The sequence below is a fragment of the Pristiophorus japonicus genome, chromosome 1, assembly GCF_044704955.1.
Source record: "Pristiophorus japonicus isolate sPriJap1 chromosome 1, sPriJap1.hap1, whole genome shotgun sequence".
NCBI lineage: Eukaryota > Metazoa > Chordata > Chondrichthyes > Pristiophoridae > Pristiophorus > Pristiophorus japonicus.
In genome coordinates this window covers 176,700,428-176,727,365 of record NC_091977.1, presented here as the reverse complement: position 1 = coordinate 176,727,365, position 26,938 = coordinate 176,700,428, and the positions used below count along the sequence as shown (strand labels likewise).

Below are 26,938 nucleotides of genomic sequence, written 5' to 3'. Positions count from 1 at the left end.
CACTTTGTCCCTTTAGACTTTTTCTGCAATGTGGCCCTTTTTGATTTTTGCCTTGGGTTTTCTCTGCCCTCCACTTTTACTTTTCATCTTTCTATCTTTTGCTTCTGCCCACATTTTACTTCCCTCTGTCTCCCTGCATAGGTTCCCATCCCCCTGCCATATTAGTTTAACCCCTCCCCAACAGCACTAGCAAATACTTCCCCTAGGACATTGGTTCCGGTCCTGCCCAGGTGCAGACCGTCCAGTTTGTACTGGTCCCACCTCCCCCAGAACCGGTTCCAATGTCCCAGGAATTTGAATCCCTCCCTCCTACACCACTCCTCAAGCCACGTATTCATCTTAGCTATCCTGCAATTCCTACTGTGACTAGCACGTGGCACTGGTAGCAATCATGAGATTACTACTTTTGAGATCCTGCTTTTTAATTTAATTCCTAGCTCCCTAAATTCACCTTGTTGGACCACATCCCGTTTTTTTACCTGTATCGTTGGTATCTATATGCACCACGACAACTGGCTGTTCACCCTCCCCCTCCAAAATGTCCTGCTGCCGCTCCGAGACATCCTTGACTCTTGCACCAGGGAGACACTATACCATCCCGGCGTCTCGATTGCTGCCACAGAAACGCCTATCTATTCCCCTTACAATAGAATCCCCTACCACTATAGCTCCCCCATTCTTCTTCCTGCCTTCATGTGCAGCAGAGCCACGCATGGTGTCATGAACTTGGCTGCAGCTGCCTTCCCCTGATGAGTCATCCCCCCCAACAGTACCGAAAACATTGTATCTGTTTTGGAGGGAGATGACCGCAGGGGACCCTTGCACTACCTTCCTTCCACTGCTCTGCCAGATGGTCACCCATTCCTTATCTGCCTGAGTAACCCTTGCCTGCGGTGTGGCCAACTCATTAAACGTGCTATTCACGACATCCTCAGCATCGCGGATGCTCCAGAGTGAATCCATGCGCAGCTCCAGTGCCGCAATGCAGTCTGTCAGGAGCTGCAGCAGGATACACTTCCTGCACATGGAGTGGTCAGGGACACTGGAAGCGTCCCTGACTTCCCACATAGCACACGAGGAGCATGACATGTGTCTGAGCTCTCCTGCCATGACTTAACCCTTAGATTAACTTAATTTGCCAACAATGTCAAAGGTTACCTGTTGATAAGGAAATAAAAAGAAGAAAAAAAGATTATATACTCACCAATCCACCAGCCAATCACTTACCCGCTTGGCTGGGTAGTTTCCGTTAGCCTAACAGTTGATAATGTCTATGTCTTTACTTCAAAAAATAATTCTACCTTTTATTTACAAATAATTTGGAAAATCTCAAAAGAATGTTAAAAAATCTTTTTACACCATGAAGAGATATTCCCTTGCAATTGTGAATCAGTGTGCCATCCACATTAAAGCATGATCGAAATTTCTGTACATGCTCAGACCATGGCATTTCCCTGAAGCTAATAATGATAATTATAGGTCAAAGCAACAACTTTAAGCCCAATCTTTTGAGGCCTACAAGTGGAAAAAAAAATAAAACTACTTAAAAAGGGCAACTTTATAAATAAGTTTAATCGGGCACTTGAAGGCAAATAAAATGGTGAATTAAGAAATTTTCAGCAAATGTTTTGAGTAATTTGATTGGTTTGCATTATTCACCTTCTCCTTGATAAAAATTTGCAACTTACCATTAATAAATTAGAATAACAAATGCAATTGCATATAAACAATTAGCTGGAAGAAATTTACATAAAACTCAAAAATATGAACTGGGAAAATCTGAATATGAGCCACATTGCACTACCCATGGGGAAAGATGAGTGAGATCGACTACCCTGGATGAGAGAGCATTGTGGCTTACTAGGATGTGTAAACATTAAATGATGGGGTTGTAAGATGTAGAAGTAGTGTGAGGGGATGTGGGAACACTGAGAGTGCTGTCTTGGGGGTCCAAGCAGAATGGGAGGGGATTGTGTGATATTTCATGGCAGCAGAGAGATGTTGGGAGAATTTAGAATATTGGGTAGAGGGGGATCTGAGGACCTGGGAGAATTGATGAGAAGAGTTTTGGGATATGCGAGCATTGAGATCTGGAATCATTCTTGCAGCATATTTGGGTCAAAGAGAATTGCAGGACAATGGAAGCTATAGGCCTTCATCCATTTCTCCATTCCCAGAAGTTTCAACCAAGGTGCAGAGCTGCTTTCCCTGCACAAAGATGGAAACGAGCTCTTTGTTTAAAACGTTTAGTGGCTCAAGATTGTATGTCAAGTTTTGGAGATGAATCATTCTGGGGTTGGGGGGTGAGTTGTTGGGGAGCAGATCAGGTTGCGGCAAGGTGGGAGTCTAGTCATGGACAAACCTGCATTGTGTAAAATAATTACTTTGCTCAGTATTGATTTTTAAATTCTGAAGAACATAGAAACAAGTGCCTGATGATGTGGGTTTGCAGGTGATGGGGGAAAGATAGTAGCTGTGGCAGGGGGCGGAGGGGGGGGGGTGAACAGGAGGGTGGGGGGGCGGGTTGGAAGGAAAGAGGGAGGCAGCATCGGATCTTTGCCATGATTTTTGGAGCTTAAAGGTGGATAACAGTGTCATGTATCATGGAGACAGAGCTGCTAATTCTCAGAGATAAGTAAGCAACAGTGCCCACCTATCACGGAGCACTTGATCATAGAAACATAGAAACATAGAAAATAGGTGCAGGAGTAGGCCATTCGGCCCTTCTAGCCTGCACCGCCATTCAATGAGTTCAGAGTTAAGTAAAGTGAATTGGCAAGTGTATTCGAGCCAGAAAGAATGATAGATAGTAATGATGGAAATAACGTTACAGAAAAATGTGCCAGAAATAGACATGTCAGGACAGTGTTACAGGAAGCAAGTATTACTTGACAGATTTTCTAGATGTGTCTGGCTGGGTCTTAAACTTGAGCCTTTGACTTAGTTTGAGCTTTAGATTTGATATTGAGGATAAGCAGCAATGTTGATCCCTGTATGTCTCAATGGCAGCCAACCAGAGAGGAAATGCCTAGATACATAAACGGAAGGTGTGCTTTCTGGTTCAAAATTTGGGGTCTTTTTTTGATTTTTCTCCAGTTGAAATATTTCCCCCTGTTTGGGAATTATAAATACAATCTTTCTTTCCACTCTTTGATGGCAAGAATACTTTACAGTTAAAATGCTTGCTTCCCATAATTACACTCTCTCTTCTGATAAAATAATATATTGCCTATCCAGCTCATTTTTAAATACTTACAATATTTTACAAAAATGTTAATATTTAGGTTTAAATTAATTCAAACCATCTTCATATTATGAATTGGCCCCTTGTTTACTGACAAAATTTCAATTTTGCAAAAGAAAATATTTCTAATAACATGGGGAATTAAGGGTCCAAATAGAAATGAATGGGTGATCCAAATCCAATTCCCATGTAATATGTACTGTTAATAATATCAGAATTAGTTGCCTGGAAGAATGAATGTGAAGGAAATGGAAACATTACACAGTGAGAATGTGCTTGAGCAATGCAGAGAGAGCTTCCTTACTCTAATCATTGTTGAAGGAGCTTTACAGGGCAACAGATATGTGCTGTACCTGTCTTCAGAGTCAGTACTGTTGATCTTACTGGCAAGAAGACAAAAGGTATTCCACTTCCCCAGCACAGACATATTTTATTTTGATGAGCACTTCATTCCAAAAAAGCAACAACAGCCAGTTACAGATTTTTATGTCATTAGCCCTTTTATATTAAAGCTTGGCTCTTTAAATTTTGTAACCCAAATTGTTCTAAAAGTTGAAAGATTTTGGCAAAATTTGTTTCCCATGGAATATAATACCACGAACTACTTTACAAATTAGATTCATTTGTTTGTGAGAGTTTGATGTTGTCAGGTCCACGGATCTGTCCATGCTATTCATGTCAAAATAATATTTTCTCTGTCTCTCCCTAAGTCTTCTATAATCATCGTCAATGAGGCAAGAGATAGAGAAGAATTTGTGCCGCTTACTTTAATCAGAAAGAAAGGAACCTATGGGGCTGTAACTGTGAACTTTGAGGTAAGTGATATTAAATTACTTTTCTGTCTCATCTTGGCTTAATAACAGAATCTGGCATTTGGTTTACTGCCACCAGCTGACCTAAATTATTTAATTAATGTAGCACGGACCATTTGTTATCAGACAGCCACCTGGCTTAAATAGCGATTAGTATCATGATTTCGGTCTCTGGAGCTGAGGGGTATGATTATTTAATGGAATTACTTCCACTGAAATCTTCCTTGGAAGTTCGTTACTATTCTACAACTATGTTTTTTTTAAAGTATTTTTGAATATTTGCTATGCCAGAACAGCACCCAAATTCCTATACAGCGTGTCACTTTTGTGATTTTGCTGTTTATTTTTATTTGGCCTTAAAATTACAACAAACAGAATACTTCTAGATAGAAAAAATGCATTTATATGGTGCCTTTCACATCCTCAGGAGGAACTTTACAGCCAATAAATTATTTTTGAAGTGCAGTTACTGTTATGCATGCAGATATGGCAACTAATTTGCACAAAGCAAGGTCCCACAAGTTTGTGTTTTGGTTGTGTTAGTTGAGGAAAGAATGTTGGCTAATATATTTGGAGAACTGCCTGGTCTTTTTGAAATGGTGCCATGTAATTTTTTTGAACCACCTGGGGCCTTAGTTTAACCAAAATATCTAAAAGATGGCATATCTAACAATGTAGCATGCCTCCAGGACGGCACTAAAAAATGTTAGTTTAGATTATGTGCTCAAGTCCTAGAGTGGGGCTTGAACTTACAACCTTCAGACTGAGGAGAAAGCACTACTTACTTGGGTATGAATAAGAAATTGGCTGAAGGGTAAAAAACAATGGACACTTGGTTAGAGAAGTTATGTTGGAGTGGAGGAAGAACTGAGTGGGATGTTCCACAGATTGGTGATAGGGCCACTACTGTTTCTAATTTACATTAATGACTTGGATTAAGAAAACCAATGTAAATTGGTTACATTTTCAGGTAATACCAAACTAAGATGGCAGTGGAATCAGTGAAGGCAGCTGAGAAATTATTGAATGAGTTGACAAAATATGTGAATGGGTAGAACAATTTAATACAGACAAATGCAAAGTACTACCTGTAGAAAGGGAAAATGGGCAACATACATATTGCATGAATCCTGTTATCATAGCTAAGGATGAAGTGTAAAAAAGATGTAGGCGCCTTAATGGACTTGATGCTCAACATGTCCAACCAATGCAGAACAGCAATCCGTCCAGCTAATACAAGGTTTAATTATATAACCAAAACAGAAGAATACAAGTCATGAGGCCATGTACAGATTTGGCGGCAATGCAGAGAAGAGCCACAAGACTGATCTCTAGTGTCAGAGGCCTGAGTTATATGGAAAAGGCTGGAAGGCTTTATAACCTCAATAGGAAGCCTGAAGTGATTTAATGGAGAAAATAAGATTGTAAATGGTATGGAAAAGATAAATCTGCAAAACTATTTTAAACTGAGTAGGATAAGGAGACACTGGTTCAAACTAGTTAACATTAAAGTTAAAGGACTAATATTAGGAAGTTCCTCATGCAAAGAGTACTCAATACATGGAATGGTCTCCCAGATAGAGCAGAGGAAACAAAAACCCTGAAATCATTTAAGAACCAATCCAAGGATGGATTTGAGTCATTCTGGATGGATGAACTAAGATGGACTAAATGACCTTCCTCATTTGTAATTAATTTGTGATCTTTTGAAGTGAACACAGGCTATCCCTTCAGCCTTGGCTCAGTGGTAGCACGCTCACCTCTGAGTGAGAAGGTTGTGGGTTCAAACCCCACTCCAGAGACTTGAGCACATAACCTAGGCTGATACTTAAGTGCAGTACTGAGTGTTGCAATGCCAGAGGTGCTGTCTTTCAGATGAGAAATTAAACATAATACCTGTTTGCACTCTCAGGTGGACGTAAAAGATCCCGCGGCACTATTTCAATGATAGGGTATTTTTCCCAGTGTCCTGCCTGGTAATTTCTCAACCAACGTCATTAAAAACAATGATCTGGTCATTTGTCACCTTGCTATTTGGATCTTGATGTGTGCAAATTGGCTGTTACATTTCACTATTACAGCAGTGACTACACTTCAACAAAAATACTTATTTGGCTGTGAGCTGCTTTTGAGATGTACTGAGGTTGTTAAAGAAGCTATATAAATGAAAGTGATTTCTTTCTTTAGACTGAATATTGTATGGTCAAAAATTCTTGTAATTTTTTTTCCTTCTACACAAGCTTTATGTGAAAAGTATTAGGAATTATGCTCTAGGTATCGATGATGAAATTTTCCAATGTTAAACAAAAATCTTGAAGTGCATAAAAAATGATCAGCTAGGTTTATTGAGGCTCGAGAATGACTGGTCTTTGTTCATTCAGTTTGCTGTTTATTCATGTTTTTCAACGCCATATCCATTGTCGCAACATTTATTGTGATGCGACAAACAACTTCCTTTGAAAAAAAATGACCAAAGCAAGAAGACTGTTACAGTGAATTGAATAGCAGTGATTGCACATTATGTTAAGGTTTTCTTTTTGGAAACTTATGCAGTGTAAATTTAGCTAATTCATAAACTTTAAGCTTATCCTTAATTATAATTCCCTTTTGTGGGGAAATGATTGATCTCTGCTCAACACCACCTCCCTAAAGCTCCTCCCTCGAAGGCAGGGCCGACAGTGAGAACTCGTGTTTGAGCAGCTGAGCCACAGCTATTGGTGCTTAGGCCAACAGCGAGGTCGTGAGGCCGCCACTGCATCCTATGAATCCCAGGGAGCGATCATCTGCGGGAAGGAGAAAGGAGGATAGTAGGAGTATGTGTGTGTGTATGCACTAGTCCCATGCAGTGGAGCCTGGTCTCCAGTCATCTTGGATCTCCTTGCCATTGGGCCAAGACCTTGCTCTGCTAAGCTCGTGTGGTAGCCGGTGTACAACGGCCACCCCATGTTAAAAGAATTCACGCACAGGCATTTTCCACCCTTCAAAATGAAGTTCTGGACCTGGAACGTCAGGTCCCTCATGGACAACCCCAACAGCAATCAAACTCAGACTCACGAACTATCCTGAACAATCCACCTTGGACCCTACCTTTTTTGATCCCCCTACATACACACCAGTGGCAACCGGCACCACGGTTGACCACGAAGCAGAACCCATCATCCACAGCAGCCCTGCAGGGCCCAATACATCAGGCAGCCCAGCAAGGCCAGCTGCACAGCAGCCCAGCGAGGGCCCAACAAATGATTCAACAACACCAGCTTTCACACCGAGACGATCAACCAGGGCAAGAAGGGCCCCAGATCGACTCACATTTTAAATAGGTACACTGTTGACTTTGGGGGGGGAGTGTTGTTATATATGTGGACTTGTATTTACACTGTACAGCCACCAGAGGGCTCATCCCCTGGAGTCCCAAGGGATCCCATAATCCCTTGGGAGCACAGGTATTTAAGGAGGCTTCACAGGTTGGAGAGGCACTCTGGAGACCTGCAATAAAAGACTAAGGTCACACTTTACTTTGAGCTCACAGTGTTCAGTCTGACTCTTTCTCCATACACAACAACTGGTGACGAGATACAGATAGCGAACCCAGAGATGCAGAGAACAGTGGGCATCCTGGAGAAATTCTTGGAGGGAGATGATTGGGAAACTTTTGTGGAGTGACTCGACCAATACTTCGTGGCCAACGAGATAGATGGGGAAGAGAGTGTTGCCAAATGAAGGTCGATCCTCCTCACCGTCTGTGAGGCACCAACGTATGTCCTCATGAAGAATCTGCTCTCTCCAGCGAAACCCACGGAGAAATCGTACGATGATTTGTGCACACTGGTCCGAGAGCATTTGAACCCAAAGGAAAGCGTTCTGATGGCGAGGTATCGGTTCTACACCTCCAAAAGGTCTGAAGGCCAGGAAGTGGTGAGTTATGTCGCCGAGCTAAGATGCCTTGCGAATTTGAAGGACATTTGGAGCACAGGAAGCAAAGACTAGGAGTAAATGGGTATTTTTCAGAATGGCAGGCAGTGACTAGTGGGGTACCGCAAGGTTCTGTGCTGGGGCCCCAGCTGTTTACACTGTACATTAATGATTTAGATGAGGGGATTAAATGTAGTATCTCCAAATTTGCGGATGACACTAAGTTGGGTGGCAGTGTGAGCTGCGAGGAGGATGCTGTGAGGCTGCAGAGCGACTTGGATAGGTTAGGTGAGTGGGCAAATGCATGGCAGATGAAGTATAATGTGGATAACTGTGAGGTTATCCACTTTGGTGGTAAAAACAGAGAGACAGACTATTATCTGAATGGTGACAGATTAGCAAAAGGGGAGGTGCAAAGAGACCTGGGTGTCATGGTACATCAGTCATTGAAGGTTGGCATGCAGGTGCAGCAGGCGGTTAAGAAAGCAAATGGCATGTTGGCCTTCATAGCAAGGGAATTTGAGTACAGGGGCAGGGAGGTGTTGCTACAGTTGTACAGGGCATTGGTGAGGCCACACCTGGAGTATTGTGTACAGTTTTGGTCTCCTAACCTGAGGAAGGACATTCTTGCTATTGAGGGAGTGCAGCGAAGGTTCACCAGACTGATTCCCGGGATGGCGGGACTGACCTATCAAGAAAGACTGGATCAACTGGGCTTATATTCACTGGAGTTCAGAAGAATGAGAGGGGACCTCATAGAAACATTTAAAATTCTGACGGGGTTAGACAGGTTAGATGCAGGAAGAATGTTCCCAATGTTGGGGAAGTCCAGAACCAGAGGTCACAGTCTAAGGATAAGGGGTAAGCCATTTAGGACCGAGATGCGGAGGAACTTCTTCACCCAGAGAGTGGTGAACCTGTGGAATTCTCTACCACAGAAAGTTGTTGAGGCCAATTCACTAAATATATTCAAAAAGGAGTTAGATGAGGTCCTTACTACTAGGGGGATCAAGGGGTATGGCGAGAAAGCAGGAATGGGGTACTGAAGTTGAATGTTCAGCCATGAATTCATTGAATGGCTGTGCAGGCTAGAAGGGCCGCATGGCCTACTCCTGCACCTATTTTCTATGTTTCTATGCTCAGAGACTTTTTTGTACTTGGCATTGGCCTCGAAACCATACTTCGCAAACATTTGACCCCAGCCTTGAGTAAGGCCATAGCGATAGCCCAGGCGTTCATTGCCACCAGTGACAATACTAAGCAAATCTCTCAGCACAAAAGTGCTGCTACAAGTACTGTGAATAAAGTAATGTTGTTTTCAAATCGTAACGTACAGGGCAGGTCACACATACCTGCAGCTGCACATCCACAGATGACCCAGAGTCCACCATCAAGGGTGATGAATGCAAGGCCATTAAAACCTTGTTGGCGCTGCAGGGGTGATCATCGTTTCCATTCATGCCGATTCAAAGAGTATATTTGCAAGGGCCGTGGATCAATGGGACACCTCCAATGAGTGTCCAGGCAAGCTGCAAAGCCTGTTAAATCTGCAAACCACTATGTTGCAGAGGAGGACAGATCCATGGAGGATCACGATGAACCAGAAGCCTCAGACCGAGGAGGCAGAGGTACATGGGGTGCACACATTCACTACGAATTGTCCCCCGATAATGCTGAAAGTTGAACTAAATGGACTCCTGGAGCCAGTCCAGCATGGGCAAAAAGACTTTCGAAAGGTTGTGGTGGAGCAAGGCCTCAAGGCCAGTTTTAACTCCACTTCGCACGAAACTAAGAACATACACAAAATAACTGATTCCTGTAATCGGCAGTGCTACCGTAAAGGTCTCTTACGATGGAGCGGTGCATAAGCTACCATTCTGGGTGGTACCGGGCGATGGTCCCACGCTGCTCAGCAGGAGTTGGCTGGGAAAGATACGCTGGAACTGGGACAACGTCCGAGCGCTATCGCCCGCTGACAACACTTTGTGTGCCCAGGTCTTAAAGAAATTTCCTTTGCTGTTCGAACCAGGCATCGGGAAATTTCAAGGAGCAAAAGTGCAGATCCACCTAATTCTGGGGGCGCGACCTATCCATCACAAGGCGAGAGCAGTACTGTACATGATGAGGGAAAGGGTAGAGATCGAGCTCGACCCGTTGCAACGAGAGGGCATCATTTCACCGCTCAAGTTCAGCGAGTGGGCCAGTCCTACTGTCCCAGTCCTCAAGGGAGACGGCACCGTCAGAATCTGTGGCGATTACAAAGTAACTATTAATCGTTTCTCCCTGCAAGACCAATACCCATTGCCTCACTGCCAACCTGACAACTCTCAGTGACCCAGAGATGCAGAGTGTCCACAGCGCCTGGCCTGCCCTCAAGGCCGCCATAATCAGCATCTGTGAAGACACGCTTGGTCACTCGACCAGGAAACACCAAGACTGGTTCGACGAGAATGAACAGGAGCTAATAAGCGCAAGTACAAGGCATTCTTGAACTGGAAACAGCAACATAACTCGAGAGCAAGAAAGCAGATCTACAGACGTCTTAAGGCCAAGTTCCAACAAAAAACTCGCGAGCTAAAGAATAGATGGTTGGTAGAGAAAGCACAGGAGATCCAGCAACTAGCCGACAACCACGAGGTGCAAGGATTCTTTAGCGCCATCAAGACCACCTACGGACCAGGCATCTAAGGCCCTTGCCCACTGTTGGCCAAGAACGGAGAGGTACTCCTCAAGGACAGAGAGGCGATCAGTGCCCGCTGGAAGGAGCACTTCAAAGATGTCCTCAACTGAGACTCTGTCTCTGACTTGTGTGTCATCGACTCCATCCCGCAGCTACCGGCCACCATCTCAGCATAACCCCAGCCCGGCATGAGGTAGAAAAGGCAATCCGACAACTGAAGAACAACAAGGTCTCTGGATCAGATGGAATCCCCGCCGAAGCATTAAAACATATCGGAGAAGCACTTTTGGTGCGAATACATGAACTCATTTCTCTTAACTGGAAGGAGGAGAGCATGCCAGGGGATCTCAGTGATGCCATAATCGTGACCATCTTCAAGAAAGGCGACAAATTTGATTGCGGTAATTACAGAGGAGTTTCCCTGCTGTCTGCCACAGGAAAAGTCATCGCAAGAATCCTTCTCAATCGCTGCCTTCCTGTGGCTGAAGAGCTCCTCCCAGAGTCGCAATGCGGATTCCGCCCACTAAGGGGCACAATGGACATGATTTTCACCGTGCGGCAAATCCAAAAGAAATGCAGAGAACAGCACCCAACCGCTGTACATGGCCTTCTTTGACCTCACAAAGGCCTTCGACACTGTCAACCGTGAGGGACTTTGGAGCATCCTCCTCAAATTCGGCTGCCCTCAAAAGTTTGTCACCATCCTTCACTTGTTTCACGATGACATGCAAGCTGTGATCCTGACCAATGAATCCACCACAGACCCAATTTATGTTTGGACCGGGTCAAGCAAGGTTGTGTCATCGCAGCAACACTCTTCTCTCGCTCTTCCTTGCTGCAATGCTTCATCTCACTCTCAGTAAGCTCCCCGCTGGAGTGGAGCTAATCTGCAGAACAAACGGGTAACTGTTCAAACTCAGCCGCCCCCAGGCCAGATCCAAGGTCGTCTTATCCTCTGTCATTGAATTACAGTATGCAGACGACGCTTGCATAATTGGAGGCCCAAGCCATTGTCAAGGCCTTCACCAAAGCGTATGAGAGCAGGGGCCTTGCACTCGACATCCATAAGACAAAGGTCCTCTACCAACCTGCCCCCACCATACAGCACTGCTTGCCGATTATCAATATGCATGACGTGTCTTTGGACAACGTGGACTATTTTCCGTACCTCTGGAGCCTACTGTCAACAAGGGCAGACGTCGACAACGAGGTCCAACACCGCCTTCAGTGTGCCAGCTCAGCCTTCAGTCGCCTGAGGAAGAGAGTGTTTGAAGACCAGAACCTCAAAACCGGCACCATGCTCATGGTCTACAGAGCAGGAGTGATACCTGCCCTCCTATATGGTTCAGAGACATGGATTATGTACAGCAGGCACCTCAAAGCACTGGAGAAGTACCACCGATGCTTCCGCCGCAAGATCCTGCAAATCCATTAGCACCAACGTCGCTGTTCTTGCTCAGGCCAACATCCCCAGCTCAACCAGGTCCGTTGGACGGGCCACATCGTCCGCATGCCCGATGCGAGACTCCCAAAATAAGCGCTCTACTCGGAGCTTCGACATGGCAAGCGAGCCCCAGGTGGGCAGAGGAAATGCTTCAAGGACACCCTCAAAAGCTCCTTGGAAAAAGTGCAGCATCCCCACCTGAGAATCGCTGGCTGAAAATCGCTCAAAGTAAAGGAATAGCATCCGAAAAGCGCTGAACACCTCGAGTCTCTTCGTCGGGAGCAAGCTGAAGCCAAGCGTAGACAGCGGAAGGAGTGTGTGGCAACCCAGGCACCCCAACCACCCGTTCCTTCAACCACTGTCTGCCCCACCTGTGACAGAGACTGTTGGCATTGGACTCATCAGTCACCTGAGAACTCATTTTTAGTGTGGAAGCAAGTCATCCTCGACTCCGAGGGACTGCCTAAGAAGAGAAGATTGGTGCTCCATTATTTTCACTGTGCGAGCCATAATTTTATGTGTCAATTTATATAGGGTGTTTCTTTGGTGTCAAGACTATTCCTGTTGTTATCAATAAGGAACATGAAGAAAAATCTTTCTGCTTTACATTGAACTTTCTGCTTAGCTGTGTTCGTTTGAAAATGTTTCATGTTAAAATGACACACTACCTCATAAAAAGTAATTAATCTTCGTTGAAAGCAAGTTGCCATTTTATAGCATCTTATCACATCATCTGAATATCCCAAAGCTATTCATAGACAATTAATTACATTGGAAATGCAGTTACTGTTATGTTAGGAAATGCAGCAGTCACTTTGCACATAACATGATGGGAAGTGGGTGATTTTCAACTGACAGCTACCGCTTCTCCGACTTCGTGCCTGTTTCGGGCTGAAATTAAATTTACCTCCAGGGTCTTTTATGTCCACCTGAAATGGCCTTGGCTTAATGTCTCATCTAAAATACAGCACTCCTCAGCACTGCACTAGGTTGACAGCACCCCTCAGACCAGGTTATGTTCCCTAGATTATGTGCACAAATGGTAAATATGGGAATATAAATTCTCATTTTAAATGCAGAATGTGTTGATATGCAGATTGCATGATAGCTCTATGATGTCAATGTGAAATTTGTATTTGTTTAATGCTGTCTGTTCTCCGTTGTGATATCATCTTCGTGAATGTTGTCTCCACTTGTATAAGTGCTAATAACTGATTTGTTGTAATTATTATATGCTGTCTCCACTGGCAGATAACAGCAGGCCCAAATTCTGCAGACGAAGACATCAGTCCAGCAAGGGGAAGCATCATACTTCCTCCTGGGAGAGCAGTGGTAATTTATAACCTTACCATTGTAGACGATCAGGTGAGAAACACAGCTCTAAGGAACACGAATGGTAAACATTCTCTGTTGAGTGAAATGCTTTTCAGCCATATATTTGAAAGACTAAGGCCCCAAAGTTACATGGGTTGCTCTGACAGACTCCCGCTGTAATTCAGGCAGATTCTGCTTGAAAGGCCACAAAATCAGTTGAGATCTGGGTACGCTAGATCCTGGTCTTAATTTAGTTTAGTGTTGGAAGAAGTTGTCTGTGGTTCCTGCTCCCATCAGAAAACTACATAATGCCTTAATGAAACAGTTTGTAAAAAAAAAAACTGTACAGCAGATTTTCTGATCTGCTTTGCTGATTGTGCTGGCATGGAACAGGAAGTCAAGTGAACCGGTCTTAAGGATCCATCACATGGCTGTTGCTGATAAAACCAGGTGCTTACTTAAAATGTTCATATGGCACTCCTCTGTCTGCTATTTTAAACACAGGTTAATCTATTTAAAATAAATGGGTTAATTCCCTCCATAAAATAGAAGACCGAGGAACATCACTCTCGTGTGTTAAGCATTTGAAACTATTCTCATCAACAGTAATTTCTATCCTGTGTTGTTTGTTTGATTCAGTCAAAAATATTTATTTTGTTGTACTGGAAATAATACAAATCATTTATATAAAAAAAAGAAAATGTACAAAACATAGTTTGTATGATGAGACAAAGGGAGTTGGATTTGTACTCTTGGGTGGACCTGACTGGCTCGTCAGAGTTTGTAATCTATTATACTCTAATTGATTATTAATGTTACTCTTCACATTTCTTTTTGGAGGTTGACCACTCTAATACAGAAGGTGCAGGCGATCTCCCTGGTTATTACATGTTAACAAAGGGGCTTCCACCATGAGCATGTAAACAAACTGAATTCCATTTTCAAAGTGCATAATGTAACATAACCAGGCCCCAAAATTCAGTCACAAATGGGCCTATGGCACTGTTACACATCATACTAGTGCATTGTAGTAAAATCCCTAACATGGCAATCTCAGTGTAATTTTTAAATTGATAAAACTTTTCACTATTTGTTATGTATGCATGTAAACCTCACCAATATGTAATCTTGCCACCAGGGGGCACACCTGTGGGAGACCTAAGGGTCATCTGTGCACCCCGGACAAGCAGGTATAAAAGCCAATCCACCATGCTGCTTCCTCACTCTGGGGTCACATTAAAGAGATCAAGGTCACAACAGTTGGAGCTTACAATACATTCTTGTGGAGTTATTCTGAACATAACACTATTCACAACCACTTCCTATTTTATTCCCAAGCTGTAGCTAATTTGCCCAGTGATAAGAATTCTCAAAGGAAGCTAGTTAATGCACTCATGCCAAGGAGCATCTTCCTTACCTCAAACAAATGATTAAATCTGGTCTTGAAGAAAATAATCATCTGCTGGACATGGCCAAAAAGAAAAATTAAAATTTTATAGCAGCCCAAATTTTGCCAGCTTACTTGTTGCATATGAGGAGTAGATGCTTGTTGAGACGTTTCCTTAATTTGGGTAACATCACCCAAATAAGCAAGTCAGCAATACACTAGAGGGTGATAGAAAAGTAGCTTCACAATGGGAACTCTTTCATCATTTCCTCATTTTCTTCTTACAAAATCACCCAACAGCATTAGAGGACACAGCACTTTTACCAGCTGGCAGGCTTTCCTAACATACAAGGTGTTACAGATAGAAACATAGAAAATAAGTGCAAGAGTAGGCCATTCGGCCCTTCGAGCCTGCACCACCATTCAATAAGGTCATGGCTGATCATTCCCTCAATACCCCTTTCCTGCTTTCTCTCCATACCCCTTGATCCCTTTAGCCGTAAGGGCCATATCTAACTGAATATATCCTCTTGAATATATCCAATAAACTGGCATCTACAACTCTCTGCGGTAGGGAATTCCACAGGTTAACAACTATCTGAGTGAAGAAGTTTCTCCTCATCTCAGTCCTAAATGGCTTACCCCTTTTCCTTAGACTATGTCCCCTGGTTCTGGACTTCCCCAACATTGGGAACATTCTTCCTGCATCTAACCTGTCCAATCCGGTCAGAATTTTATATGTTTCTATGCCATCCCCTCTCATCCTTCTAAACTCCAGTGAATAAAGGCCCAGACGATCCAGTCTCTCCTCATATGTCAGTCCTGCCATCTCGGGAATCAGTCTGGTGAACCTTCGCTGCACTCCCTCAACAGCAAGAACCTCCTTCCTCAGATTAGGAGACCAAAACTGAACACAATATTCTAGGTGAGGCCTCACTAAGGCGCTGTACAACTGCAGTAAGACCTCCGTGCTCCTATACTCAAATCCCCTAGCTATGAAGGCCAACATGCCATTTGCCTTCTTCACCACCTGCTGTACCTACATCAATGACTGATGTACCATGACACCTAGGTCTCGTTGCACCTCCACTTTTCGTAATCTGCCGCCATTTAGATAAAATTCTGCCTTAGTGTTTTTGCGACCAAAGTGGATAACCTCACATTTATCCACATTATACTGCATCTGCCATGCGTTTGCCCACTCACCTAACCTGTCCAAATCACCCTGCAGCCTCTTGGCGTCCTTCTCACAGCTCACATCACAAACCAGCTTAGTGTCATCTGCAAACTTGGAGATATTACACTCAATTCCCTCATACAAATCATTAATGTATATTGTAAAGAGCTGGGGTCCCAACACTGAGCCCTGTGGTACCCCACTAGTCACTGCCTGCCATTCTGAAAAGGACCCGTTTATCCCGACTCTCTGCTTCCTGTCTGCCAAACAGTTCTCTATCCACGTCAGTCCATTACCCCCAATACCATGTGCTTTAATTTTGCACACCAATCTCTTGTGTGAGACCTTGTCAAAAGCCTTTTGAAAGTCCAAATACACCACATCCACTGATTCTCCCTTGTCCACTCTACCAGTTATATCCTCAAAAAATTCCAGAAGATTTGTCAAGCATGATTTCCCCTTCATAAATTCATGTTGACTTGGACTGATGCCGTCACTGCTTTCCAAATGTGCTGCTATTTCATCTTTAATAATTGATTCCAACATTTTCCCCACTACTGATGTCAGGCTAACCGGTCTATAATGACCCATTTTCTCTCTCCCTCCTTTCTTAAAAAGTGGTGTTACATTAGCTACCCTCCAGTCCATAGGAACTGATCCAGACTCGATAGGCTGTTGGAAAATGATCACCAATGCATCCATTATTTCTAGAGCTACCTCCTTAAGTATTCTGGGATGCAGACTATCAGGCCACAGGGATTTATCGGCCTTTAATCCCATTAATTTCCCTAACACAATTTCCCGCCTAATAAGGATATCCTTCAGTTGCTCCTTCTCACTGGACCCTCGATTCCCTAGTATTTCCAGAAGGTTATTTGTGTCTTCCTTCGTGAAGACAGAATCATAGTATTTGTTTAACTGGTCCGCCATTTCTTTGTTCCCCATTATAAATTCACCTGAATCTGACTGCAAGGCACCTACGTTTGTTTTCACTAATCTTTTTCTCTTCACAAATCTATAGAAGCTTTTGCAGTCAGTTTTTATGTTCCCAGCAAGCATCCTCTCATACTCTATTTTCCCCCTCCTAATTAAACCCTTTGTCCTCCTCTTCTGTATTACAAAATTCTCCCAGTCCTCAGGTTTACTGCTTTTTCTGGCCAATTTATATGCCTCTTCCTTGGATTTCACACTATCCTTAATTTCCCTTGTTAGCCACGGTTGAGCCACCTTCCCCTTTTTATTTTTACTCCAGACAGGGATGTACAATTGTTGAAGTTCATCCATGTGATCTTTAAATGTTTGCCATTGCCTATTCATCATCAACTCTTTAAGTATCACTCGTCAGTCTATTCTAGCCAATTGACGCCTCAAACCATCGAAGTTACCTTTCCTTAAGTTCAGGACCCTAGTTTCTGAATTAACTGTGTCACTCTCCATCTTAATAAAGAATTCGACCATATTATGGTTACTCTTCCCCAAGGGACCTCGCACAAGATTGCTAATTAGTCCCTCCTCATTACACATCACTCAGTCTAGGATGGCCAGTTCTCTAGTTGGTTCCTCGACATATTGCTCTCGAAAACCATCCTTAATACACTCCAGGAAATCCTCCTCCACCGCATTGCTACCAATTTGGTTAGCCCAATCAATATGTAGATTAAAGTCGCTAATGATAACTGCTGTACCTTTATTGCACGCATCTCTAATGGCATGTAACTGGTCATCTGGGCCTCTGTTATCAATTCCATGGTGTTTATGAACAGAAAAAGATAACATTCCATTAACATGCAGGTTGTCTGTGACTGCATTCACCAAATAATGCATCAAATACCCACTACCTTGGTTCACAGTCATCACATCTTCATTTTATGCCAATCTGCCATGTCATTTTTATTTGAAGGAAGATCGAGAAGAGAGTTGGTGCGATGACACAGCCCTGCTTGACCCCGGTCCAGACGTGGATTGGTTCTGGTAGATCCATTGGTCAGGATCACAGCTTGCATGTCATCGTGGAGCAGGCAGAGGATGGTAACAAACGTTTGTGGGCAGCTGAAACGGGGGAGGATGCTCCATAATCCCTCATGGTTGACAATGTCAAAGGCCTTTGTGAGGTTAAGGAAGGCCATGTACAAGGGTTGGTGCTGTTCCTTGCATTTCTCTTGTAGTTGTCGCGTGGTGAAGACCATATCCTTTGTACCCGTTAGTGGTCAGAATCCGCATTGTGACTGTGGGAGGAGCTCTTCAGCCACAGGGAGAAGATGATTGAGGAGGAATCTTGCGATGACTTTCCCAGTGGCTGACAGCAGGGAGATTCCTCTGTAGTTGCCGCAGTCGGACTTGTCCCCTTTTTTGAAGATGGTCACGATTACAGCATCTTTGAGACCTCCTTCCAAATTAGAGCGATGAGGTCATGCATTCGTGCCAATAGCGCTTCTCCGCCATACTTTAGTGCCTCAGCGGGGATTCCATCCACACTAAGGCCTTGTTGTTCTTGAGCTGTCGGATGGCCTTTTCTACCTCATGCAGGGCAGGGGTTTTGCTGAGATGGTGGCGGGTGGCATGCTGCGGAATGGAGTCATGAACTCTTGTGTTGAGGGCAGTGTCTTGGTAAAGAAGATCTTCACAGTGCTCCTCCCAGTGGGCCCTGACTGCCTCGGTGTCCTGAATGAGTGCCTCTCCATTCTTGGCCAGCAGTGGGGTGGGGCCTTGGGTTTGGGTGCTTGGGCCGTAGGTGGTCTTGACTGCGCTGAAGAATCTTTGCACGTCGTGGTTGTCGGCTAGCTGCTGGATCTCCTGTGCTTTCTCCACACACCATCTATTCTTTAGCTCGCGGGTTTTTTGTTGGACCTTGGCCTTCAGCCACCTGTAGAGCTGCTTTGCTGCTCCCGAATTGGATTGCTTCCTTAAGTTCAGAAATGCCTTGCGCTTGCAGCTTATTAGCTCCTGGATCTCCTGGTCGTTCTCATCAAACCAGTCTTGGTGTTTCCTGGTTGAGTGACCCCACTGGATGTAGCCGACTCAGCTGCTCCACTCAATCCCCAATGGCATCCGGTGAGCCTCCGACCAGCTCCAACTACAGGTTTGGGCCCTTGGGCAGTAGACTTCCTTGCTGCAATGCTTCATCTCACTCTCAACAAGCTCCCCGCTGGAGTGGAACGAAACTATAGAACCAACGGGAACCTGTTCAACCGTCGCCGCCTCCAGGCTCGATCCAAGGTCACCCATCCTCTGTCAGCGTTCTACAGTATGCGGACAACGCGTGCGTCTGCGCACACTCAGGCCGAACTCCAAGCCATCGTCAACACCTTCACCAAGCCGTATGAAAGCATGGGCCTTACACTAAACATCCGTAAGACAAAGGTCCTCCACCAACCTGCCCCCTGGACATCAAAATCCACGGCACGGCCTTGAAAAACGTGGACCATTTTCCATACTTCGGGAGCCTACTATCAGTAAGGACAGACATCGATAACGAGCTTCAACACTGCCTCCAGCGTACCAGTGCAGTCTTCGGCTGCCTGAGGAAAGAGAGTGTTTGAAGACTAGGATCTCAAATCTGGCACCAAGCTTATGGTCTACAGGGCAGTAGTGATTCCCGCCCTCTATATGGCTGAGACGTGAACTATATACAGCAGACATCTCAAAGCGCTGGAGAAGTACCACCAGCACTGCCTCCGCAAGATCCTGCAAATCCACTGGGAGGATAGACGCGCCAATGTCAGTGTTCTCTCTAAGGCCAACATCCCTAGCATCGAAGCACTGACCACACTCGACCAGCTCCGTTGGGCGGGCCACATCGTCCGCATGCCCGACACGAGACTTCCTAAGCAAGCGCTCCACTCGCAACTCCTACATGGCAAGTGAGCCCCAGGTGGGCAGAGGAAACGTTTCAAGGACACCCTCAAAGCCTCCTCGATAAAGTGCAGTATCCCCACCGGCACCTGGGAATCCCTGATCCAAGACTGCCCAAAGTGGAGGAAGAGCATCCGGAATGGCGCTGAGCACCTCGAGTCTCGTCGCCGAGATCGTGCAGAAATCAAGCGCAGACAGCAGAAGGAGCGTGCGGAAAACGAGGCTCCCCACCCACCATTTCCTTCAACCACTGTCTGCCCTACCTGCTACAGGGACTGTAATTGCCGCATTGGACTGTACCGCCACTTGAGAACTCACTTTTAGAGTGGAAGCAAGTCTTTCTTGATTTCAAGGGACTGCCTGTGTTGATGATGATTATTTGAAGGAGGAGTGAAGCTGGATAGACGACTTCTTTGCAGCTGAGTATCTTCTAATCTTGGTGCTTACCCTTGGCGACAGGGTATGATGTGTGTCTTTTCGAACTAACTCTACTGCTTTTGTATGTGCTTCCTGATTGGAGGAGTGGGTGATGTGGTTGGCTGCTGTTGGCTGCTGTGTAGCACTGCATTTTGTTGCTTTGTGGGCCTGACTTTAAGTATGACAGCCTTTGCATATTTCAGTGCCAGTTGCAAAGTTTGCCCTGCAGCAGAGTGGGTATAAATGTGAATGAAAGAATTGAAAAGTTGTGAGTACTTTGCATGCAGCCTCCTTGAGATATAATTCTTTGTGGTATGTGCCCAAAAACTTTGGGTAGCAAATGTTGGGTAAGCTTGGCAATCTTTCTGAAGTTAGTAAACGTTCCTCATTTGCTTCATGTGGACATGGGTGATGGCATTGACTCATCCTCTCACACAATGAAAAATGCTGTGCATTGAAAGTGTGCCCCTTTACTCCAATGAGGGTAGACCTCTCTTCCACTTCTTGTTTCAGAAGTACAGCATTTTTGCAAAGAACAGTTGGTAAATGGACTCTTCTTCCTTCTATCCTCAGAGTTCCAAAGTGCCAGATTGCAATAGCACATGCTGTTCTCTATTAAATAGCAGAACCATCCCTTTGACAGCTGCTGGGCAGGTAATCTTACCCCTTCAATCATTGAGCTCCTTGGTGCATGGCTAATGTAGGCAGGAAGCTCGCCAGTCACCTACAAATGATTAGCTGACCGTAAAAAAAGCAGGACGTCAACCATTGAACAACTTTGTAAAGCTAATGTCGTTACAAGCTTTTCCTGCTGCATCTACACTAAAATTGGAAAATAGATGTTTGTATTTAGTTGAGTGATGGTTAATATTATTATCCACCAATTCAATATGACTGTATAATACCACCTACCAAGAATCAGTGGCCCTGAAATTCCGGCCTCCTGGGTCCGTACGGAGTGTGTACAGACCCGAGGAGGCATCGCAAAAGCCGGTTTTCAGCGCACAATGCGCATGCACTAAAAACCGGCTTTTCCGATCTGTCGAGTTGGATCTGGAGCTTGACAGATCCTCCATATCTCCACATCCAGGACATTCACAGGGGCAAGATTGCAGTATTTACCCATATCTTGCCCAGTGGATGTCCTGAAAACTCTTGCGCCTGATAAAAGCCTACTTTTACAGGCGTAAGAGTTTTAAAACATACCAAAACATCAAAAAATTAAATTAAAAAAACGTTATTTTTAAAAACCTTGCCCACTAGATGAAATTTATTTTAAAGCAAAAAAAAATGTTTTAATCGGAAAGATAGATTTTTTTAATAATACATAAATAACTTTAATTTAAATTAATGTTAAATATGTAGTGTATTTTTTCAATTTTTTATTAATGTTTTGTGTGTTTGAGGGTGTATCTCATTCATAATAATGGGAACTCCAACTTACGGAGTTCCCATTATTATGAATGAGAACATACTTTACCTGGATTGGCTGCCCAGAGCCATGTGACTGCAGCTCCAGCCCTACGCATGCCCTGAAGTGTAAGTGCTGCGAAGTGCAGTCAGCGGAGGCCTCAGGACCGGGAACTCGTGTGGGCACAGCAGCTTCAGGTAAGGAGAAACCGGGATTTCTGGGCCAGTATCTTTTTCTCTTTTTCAAGATACCCCATCATCATCATCATAGGCAGTCCCTCAGAATCGAGGAAGACTTGCTTCCACTCTTAGCATGCGTTCTGAACAGCCCAATACGAGAACCACAGTCTCTGTCACAGGTGGGACAGATAGTCGTTGAGGGAAGGGGTGGGCGGGACTGGTTTGCCGCACGCTCTTTCCGCTGCCTGCGCTTGATTTCTGCATGCACTCGACGACGAGACTCGAGGTGCTCAGCGCCCTCCGGATGCACTTCCTCCACTTAGGGCGGTCTTTGGCCAGGAATTCCCAGGTGTCAGGGGGATGTTGCACTTTATCAGGGAGGCTTTGAGGGTGTTCTTGTAACGTTTCCGCTGCCCACCTTTGGCTCGCTTGTCGTGAAGGAGTTCAGAGTAGAGCGCTTGCTTTGGGAGTCTCATGTCTGGCATGCCAGACATATGTGGCCTGCCCAGCGGAGCTGATCAAGTGTGGTCAGTGCTTCACTTGTTGGCCTGGGTGAGGACGCTAACGTCGGTGCATCTGTCCTCCCAGGGGATTTGTAGGAGACATCGTTGGTGGTATTTTTCCAGCAACTTCTCAAGATACTATATTGTGCCTAAGTGAATAAAAAGTTTTTTTTCTTGTTCATTTTAAATATTGTTCAATTTTGCTAATTAAACAAGCATTGCTATCTGCAAACTTATACTTTTAATCCTATTTCATCCAAGAAGTATTTCAATCAAATATATATGACCATATTTGTGTTCTCCATTCAGCAGCCTGAATTGTTCCATTTGTCTCCAAAAAATCTGTTACGCAGCCTGACAACAGTTAACTCCTAACTGAATAAAGGTGTGACCAGGGACAATATATTTTTTCCAGTCAAAACTTTAATTCCCTTGTGGCTAATTTAACATACACATTATAGTTACTCAAATATGAACTGCTGAACTTATCCTGAATCTGATTGTCATGTTAATTGTTGGTTCTCCCAGGGCTCAAATGTATGATGAGTGAGATGCGAAGTGAGTTACTTAATTGCTTTATTTCAGACTGCACCTATTTTTAAAATGCAAATCTGTGGTATTTTATAATTTGTGTGACTATTCTGCAGAATATTGTTTCTCTGACAATTGTGTGTAGTACAAGCTTCTAAGAAGGATTTACTATTCAGAAATTTAAAGCTAAAAACCCCAAAATTACAGGGTCTCATCTCCATCAGCATAGTGGGGCCCCCATGCCCCCATAGACAAAGCCATAGGACCCATCTCATTATGCAGTGACAGGGTAATTATCATAATCGGAATGGAAGGCTTGCGCTCGTAAGAGCATTTCAGAAGTGTCCACTTTGACGGCTGGTATGAGAACCAGAGCTTGTGCCCTGTCGTTCCGAGGGTGAAAGTTCAGTTTGAGCCGAATGGGGACTTGATTCCCGGGCTGGCATGGGAACTCCACCAGACACACTCCAAGATGTTGTCGGGGGGACGGGGGCTGGGGCAGGTGGAAGATGCTCCCTTCTCCCATTGCCTGGAATGTGGAGGAAATTTAAATGATACCTGGCACCTGGGTACTGCCCCAAATCCTGGCCCTCCCTCTGGCGAGTGATGATCTTGTCCTCCTCAACTACTGGAATTTTTAGCCTAATGTAATTAAATCAAAGATTTACCTGTTCAACATCCAAGTGGCTACTATTTAAGACATTTATTTCGTTCTTCCAGATTCCTGAAAATGATGAAGTCTTCACTGTCCAGCTGACGAGTGTCGAGGGAGGAGCTGAAATAAATTCTACACAAAGCAGCTTTCAACTTAAAATCAACAAGAATGACAGCCCCCTGCGATTAGCACAAGCAGTATACACAGTGTCAGAGACAATTGATGTGATTAACATACCAGTCATTCGTGGGAGGGACCAGAATGGAAAAATAATTGGTTCTGATGATATTCTGGTTTCTATTAATTACCAGATAGTAACTGGCAACAGTTCTGCCAGTGCATTGTTACAATCTGATTTTATTGATCTGCAACCAAACAGGACCATTAATTTTCCACCTTATGTTTATGAAGTAAATCTGACATTTCAGATTATTAATGATCCTACCCCTGAAATTGCGGAATCATTTCAGGTTATGTTACTTGAAGATACAATAAAGGGAGATGCAGTACTGTTTAGTCCCAGTACCGTTCAGGTTATTATTGAGCCAAATGACAAACCTCATGGAGTTCTGTCAATTAGCAACAGTCTTCTGGCACAGAAAGTTGTTATCGATGAAGACATGACAACAAGGTAGGATACAATACAAATGTCTCTTGCAACAGCTTCTTGTATTATAATATTCAGTAATGTTCTTTGTTTTACACAGAAACAATCTTGCATATCTTTCATATTTAGTAATATTAATCTAGTTGGAGTGACTGAATGCTGACTTAAATTTTTCTTTTAATTATACATTTCTCCAAATAATAAGAGCACTACCATTTAGATTGCCCTTAAACATAATAATTGAACGTATTTAATATTATTTGGTAATCTGATGCCAATGCACTCAATTTATATATTTACTTAACTGCAGCTTCCGAAAAGACCAATTTATTTCATCTATTTCTCTGGTAATGTCTTCTGTTAATATCTCTCGTTCTCATCATTCCGTATTCTAACTTGCTTATTTATCTACCAATGTTAGCTCAAGCCCTATAAAGTACTGTGAGACATCACTGTATGTAATGAGCTCAATAGAAATGTAAGAGGACCACGAGGAGGCAATAGCTCGATCCAAGAAGAGGCTCTTAGTGCGGTTTTTGAAGTCAGGGAAGGAGATGTCCAGGTGGAGGTGCTGAGGGAGGTAGTTCTAGAGGTCAAGGACCAGGTGACTGAAGGATAAGCTACCAGTAGTGGAACTGAGGGATGGAAATGAGCTGGTGTTGGAGGTCCAGAAGATACGCTTAGAAGTGTAAGCTTAGAGGAGATCACTGGGAAGACCTGTTTATAAGAGCTGAAGTAGGCACAGCAAAGGACGCCCAGATTGAGCTAGAAGGCAGAAAGCTTGTCCAGGAGCGATGAGTGTCTGAGACAGTGGAGGTCAAGAAGATTGGTGGGGAAGCAGCAGTGAGTGGAGGCTGGAAGCAAGACAGAATTGAGGTAGTCACTTGGGAAAGGTTGGTGTTATAAGAAACAAAGACAGGCGGTAAGGAACTTAGGGAGTGTAGAGAGTGAGACAAGTATGATGGGGTTGAAGAAGTAGAAGAGCAGCAGTCATTAAACAGAGGTTAGAAACAATAACATCCAGCTTGAAAGTTTGTCAGAGAAATGTTTCAATGAGACAGGATTCAAAGTGAACCAAGAAGGCTGGAGAATAGTCCAGAATCAATGTACGATTCAGAGAGACTGGGTTATGTGCAGAGATGTAGAAGTCTAGGGTCTGTGCAGAGGTTGGAGATTAATCCAGGGTCAGCACAAAAGTCTGCTGACACTCTTTTAGCAGACTTTATGCCATTAGTACATTATTTTTCTACAACAGAGTGATAATTAAAGCTACATGTATGGCTAATGTATGCCAGATTTTATATGGTTCATCCAAGTTACTAAATCACATATAAATAACTGCTTAAGAAACAAAATTGAAGCTTTGCAGAATGACAGATTTTAGATGCCCATACAAATCCAGTTATTGTCAATGTTCATTAATCCATGTGGTAATCCATATTCTGTTTGCAGATTTGATGGAATTACCATTGTAAGGAATGGTGGGACACATGGTAACGTTTCGGTGAACTGGCTTATTTCAAGGAACAGTAGTGACTTTTCTGCTGTCACTGCAGACCTCATGCCAGCTTCAGGAACTCTGAACCTTGTGGAAGGACAGATGATGGCCACAGTACACCTTACCATCATTAATGATAATACACCCGAGGAAGCAGAGGCGTACCTTTTCCAGCTGTTAAACAGTACAGTAAAAGGAGGAGCAGAATTGGATGAACCTATGCAAGTAGGTTTATTAAAACGCCTGTTTAGACACACATTATAATTTTCTTCAGTACACTCCTAGGAATGTATAAAACGGCTTTGCATAACTTTTTGATGATAGATAGATAATGTAAGTAAAAAGAAAGGAAGACCTGCATTTATATGGTGCCTTTTACAACCTCAGGTCATCCAAAAATGCTTCACAGCCAATGGAGTTGCAAAGAGATACATGACCAAATAATCATTTTTAGTGATGTTGGTTGAGGAATAAATATTGGCCAGGACACCAGGAGAACTGCCCTGCTCTTCTTCAAATTGCAGCATGGGATCTTTTACGTGCACCTGAGAAGGCAGACGGGGCTTTGGTTTAACCTCTCATCTGAAAGATGTACAGTAGACACCTCAGGCTCAAGTTTCGGCCTGAGTTGCTCCTATTTTTTTGGAGCAACTAGTTTAGAATGGAGCATCTTAGAAATTGCAATTCTCGGCATTTAGTTTGCTCCAGTTCTAGTCAGTTAGAATAGTTTCATTTTAGAACAGATTTTTTTTTCAAAAGGGGGCGTGTCCAGCCACTTACGCCTGTTTTGTAAGTTTAGGCAGCGAAAACTTACTCCAAACTAACAGAATGGAGTAAGTGTAGATTTTTGTACGCTAAAAAAAACTTGTCTACACTTATAAATCAGGCGTAGATTGGGGGGAGGGTGGGGAAAGGGGGGATTACAAACATTAAACATTTCACTTTTACAAATAAAGAGCCATCATCAATAATAAATGATAAATAAATCAATAAATCAACCAATAAATCAATCAAAAAAAATTAAAAAATAAAATATAAAAAAATAAAATATAAAAAAATAAAAAATCAATCAATAAATAAAAAAATATTTCTGCTCACCTACTGCAGCACCGGGAGCCCTCCAACAGCGTGCTGGGACGGGCCCCCCCGCCAGTGTGTCTCTCTCTGTCTTTGTCAGTGTCTCTCTCTCTGTCTCTGTCAGTGTCTCTGTGTTTCTGACAGCGAGGGGTGGGGGGAGAGAGGGGGGAGAGAGGGGGGAGGGGTGTGGGGGGGAGAGGGAGGGAGGGGAGGGAGAGAGGAGGGGGAGAGGAGGAGA

At 43.8% G+C, this 26,938-nt stretch overlaps 1 protein-coding gene across 5 annotated transcripts in view; it reads left to right on the top strand.

The window, feature by feature from the left end:
* adgrv1 (adhesion G protein-coupled receptor V1) overlaps nt 1-26,938 on the top strand; it is an 892,784-nt gene that overhangs the window by 76,181 nt on the left and 789,665 nt on the right. For all 5 annotated transcript variants that reach the window (XM_070885047.1, XM_070885038.1, XM_070885028.1 and 2 more), the window contains exons 5-8: nt 3,955-4,059; nt 13,344-13,457; nt 23,584-24,149; nt 25,578-25,848. In XM_070885047.1, the coding sequence (XP_070741148.1) occupies nt 3,955-4,059; nt 13,344-13,457; nt 23,584-24,149; nt 25,578-25,848 (1,056 nt within the window). The remainder of the gene's footprint in view (nt 1-3,954; nt 4,060-13,343; nt 13,458-23,583; nt 24,150-25,577; nt 25,849-26,938) is intronic.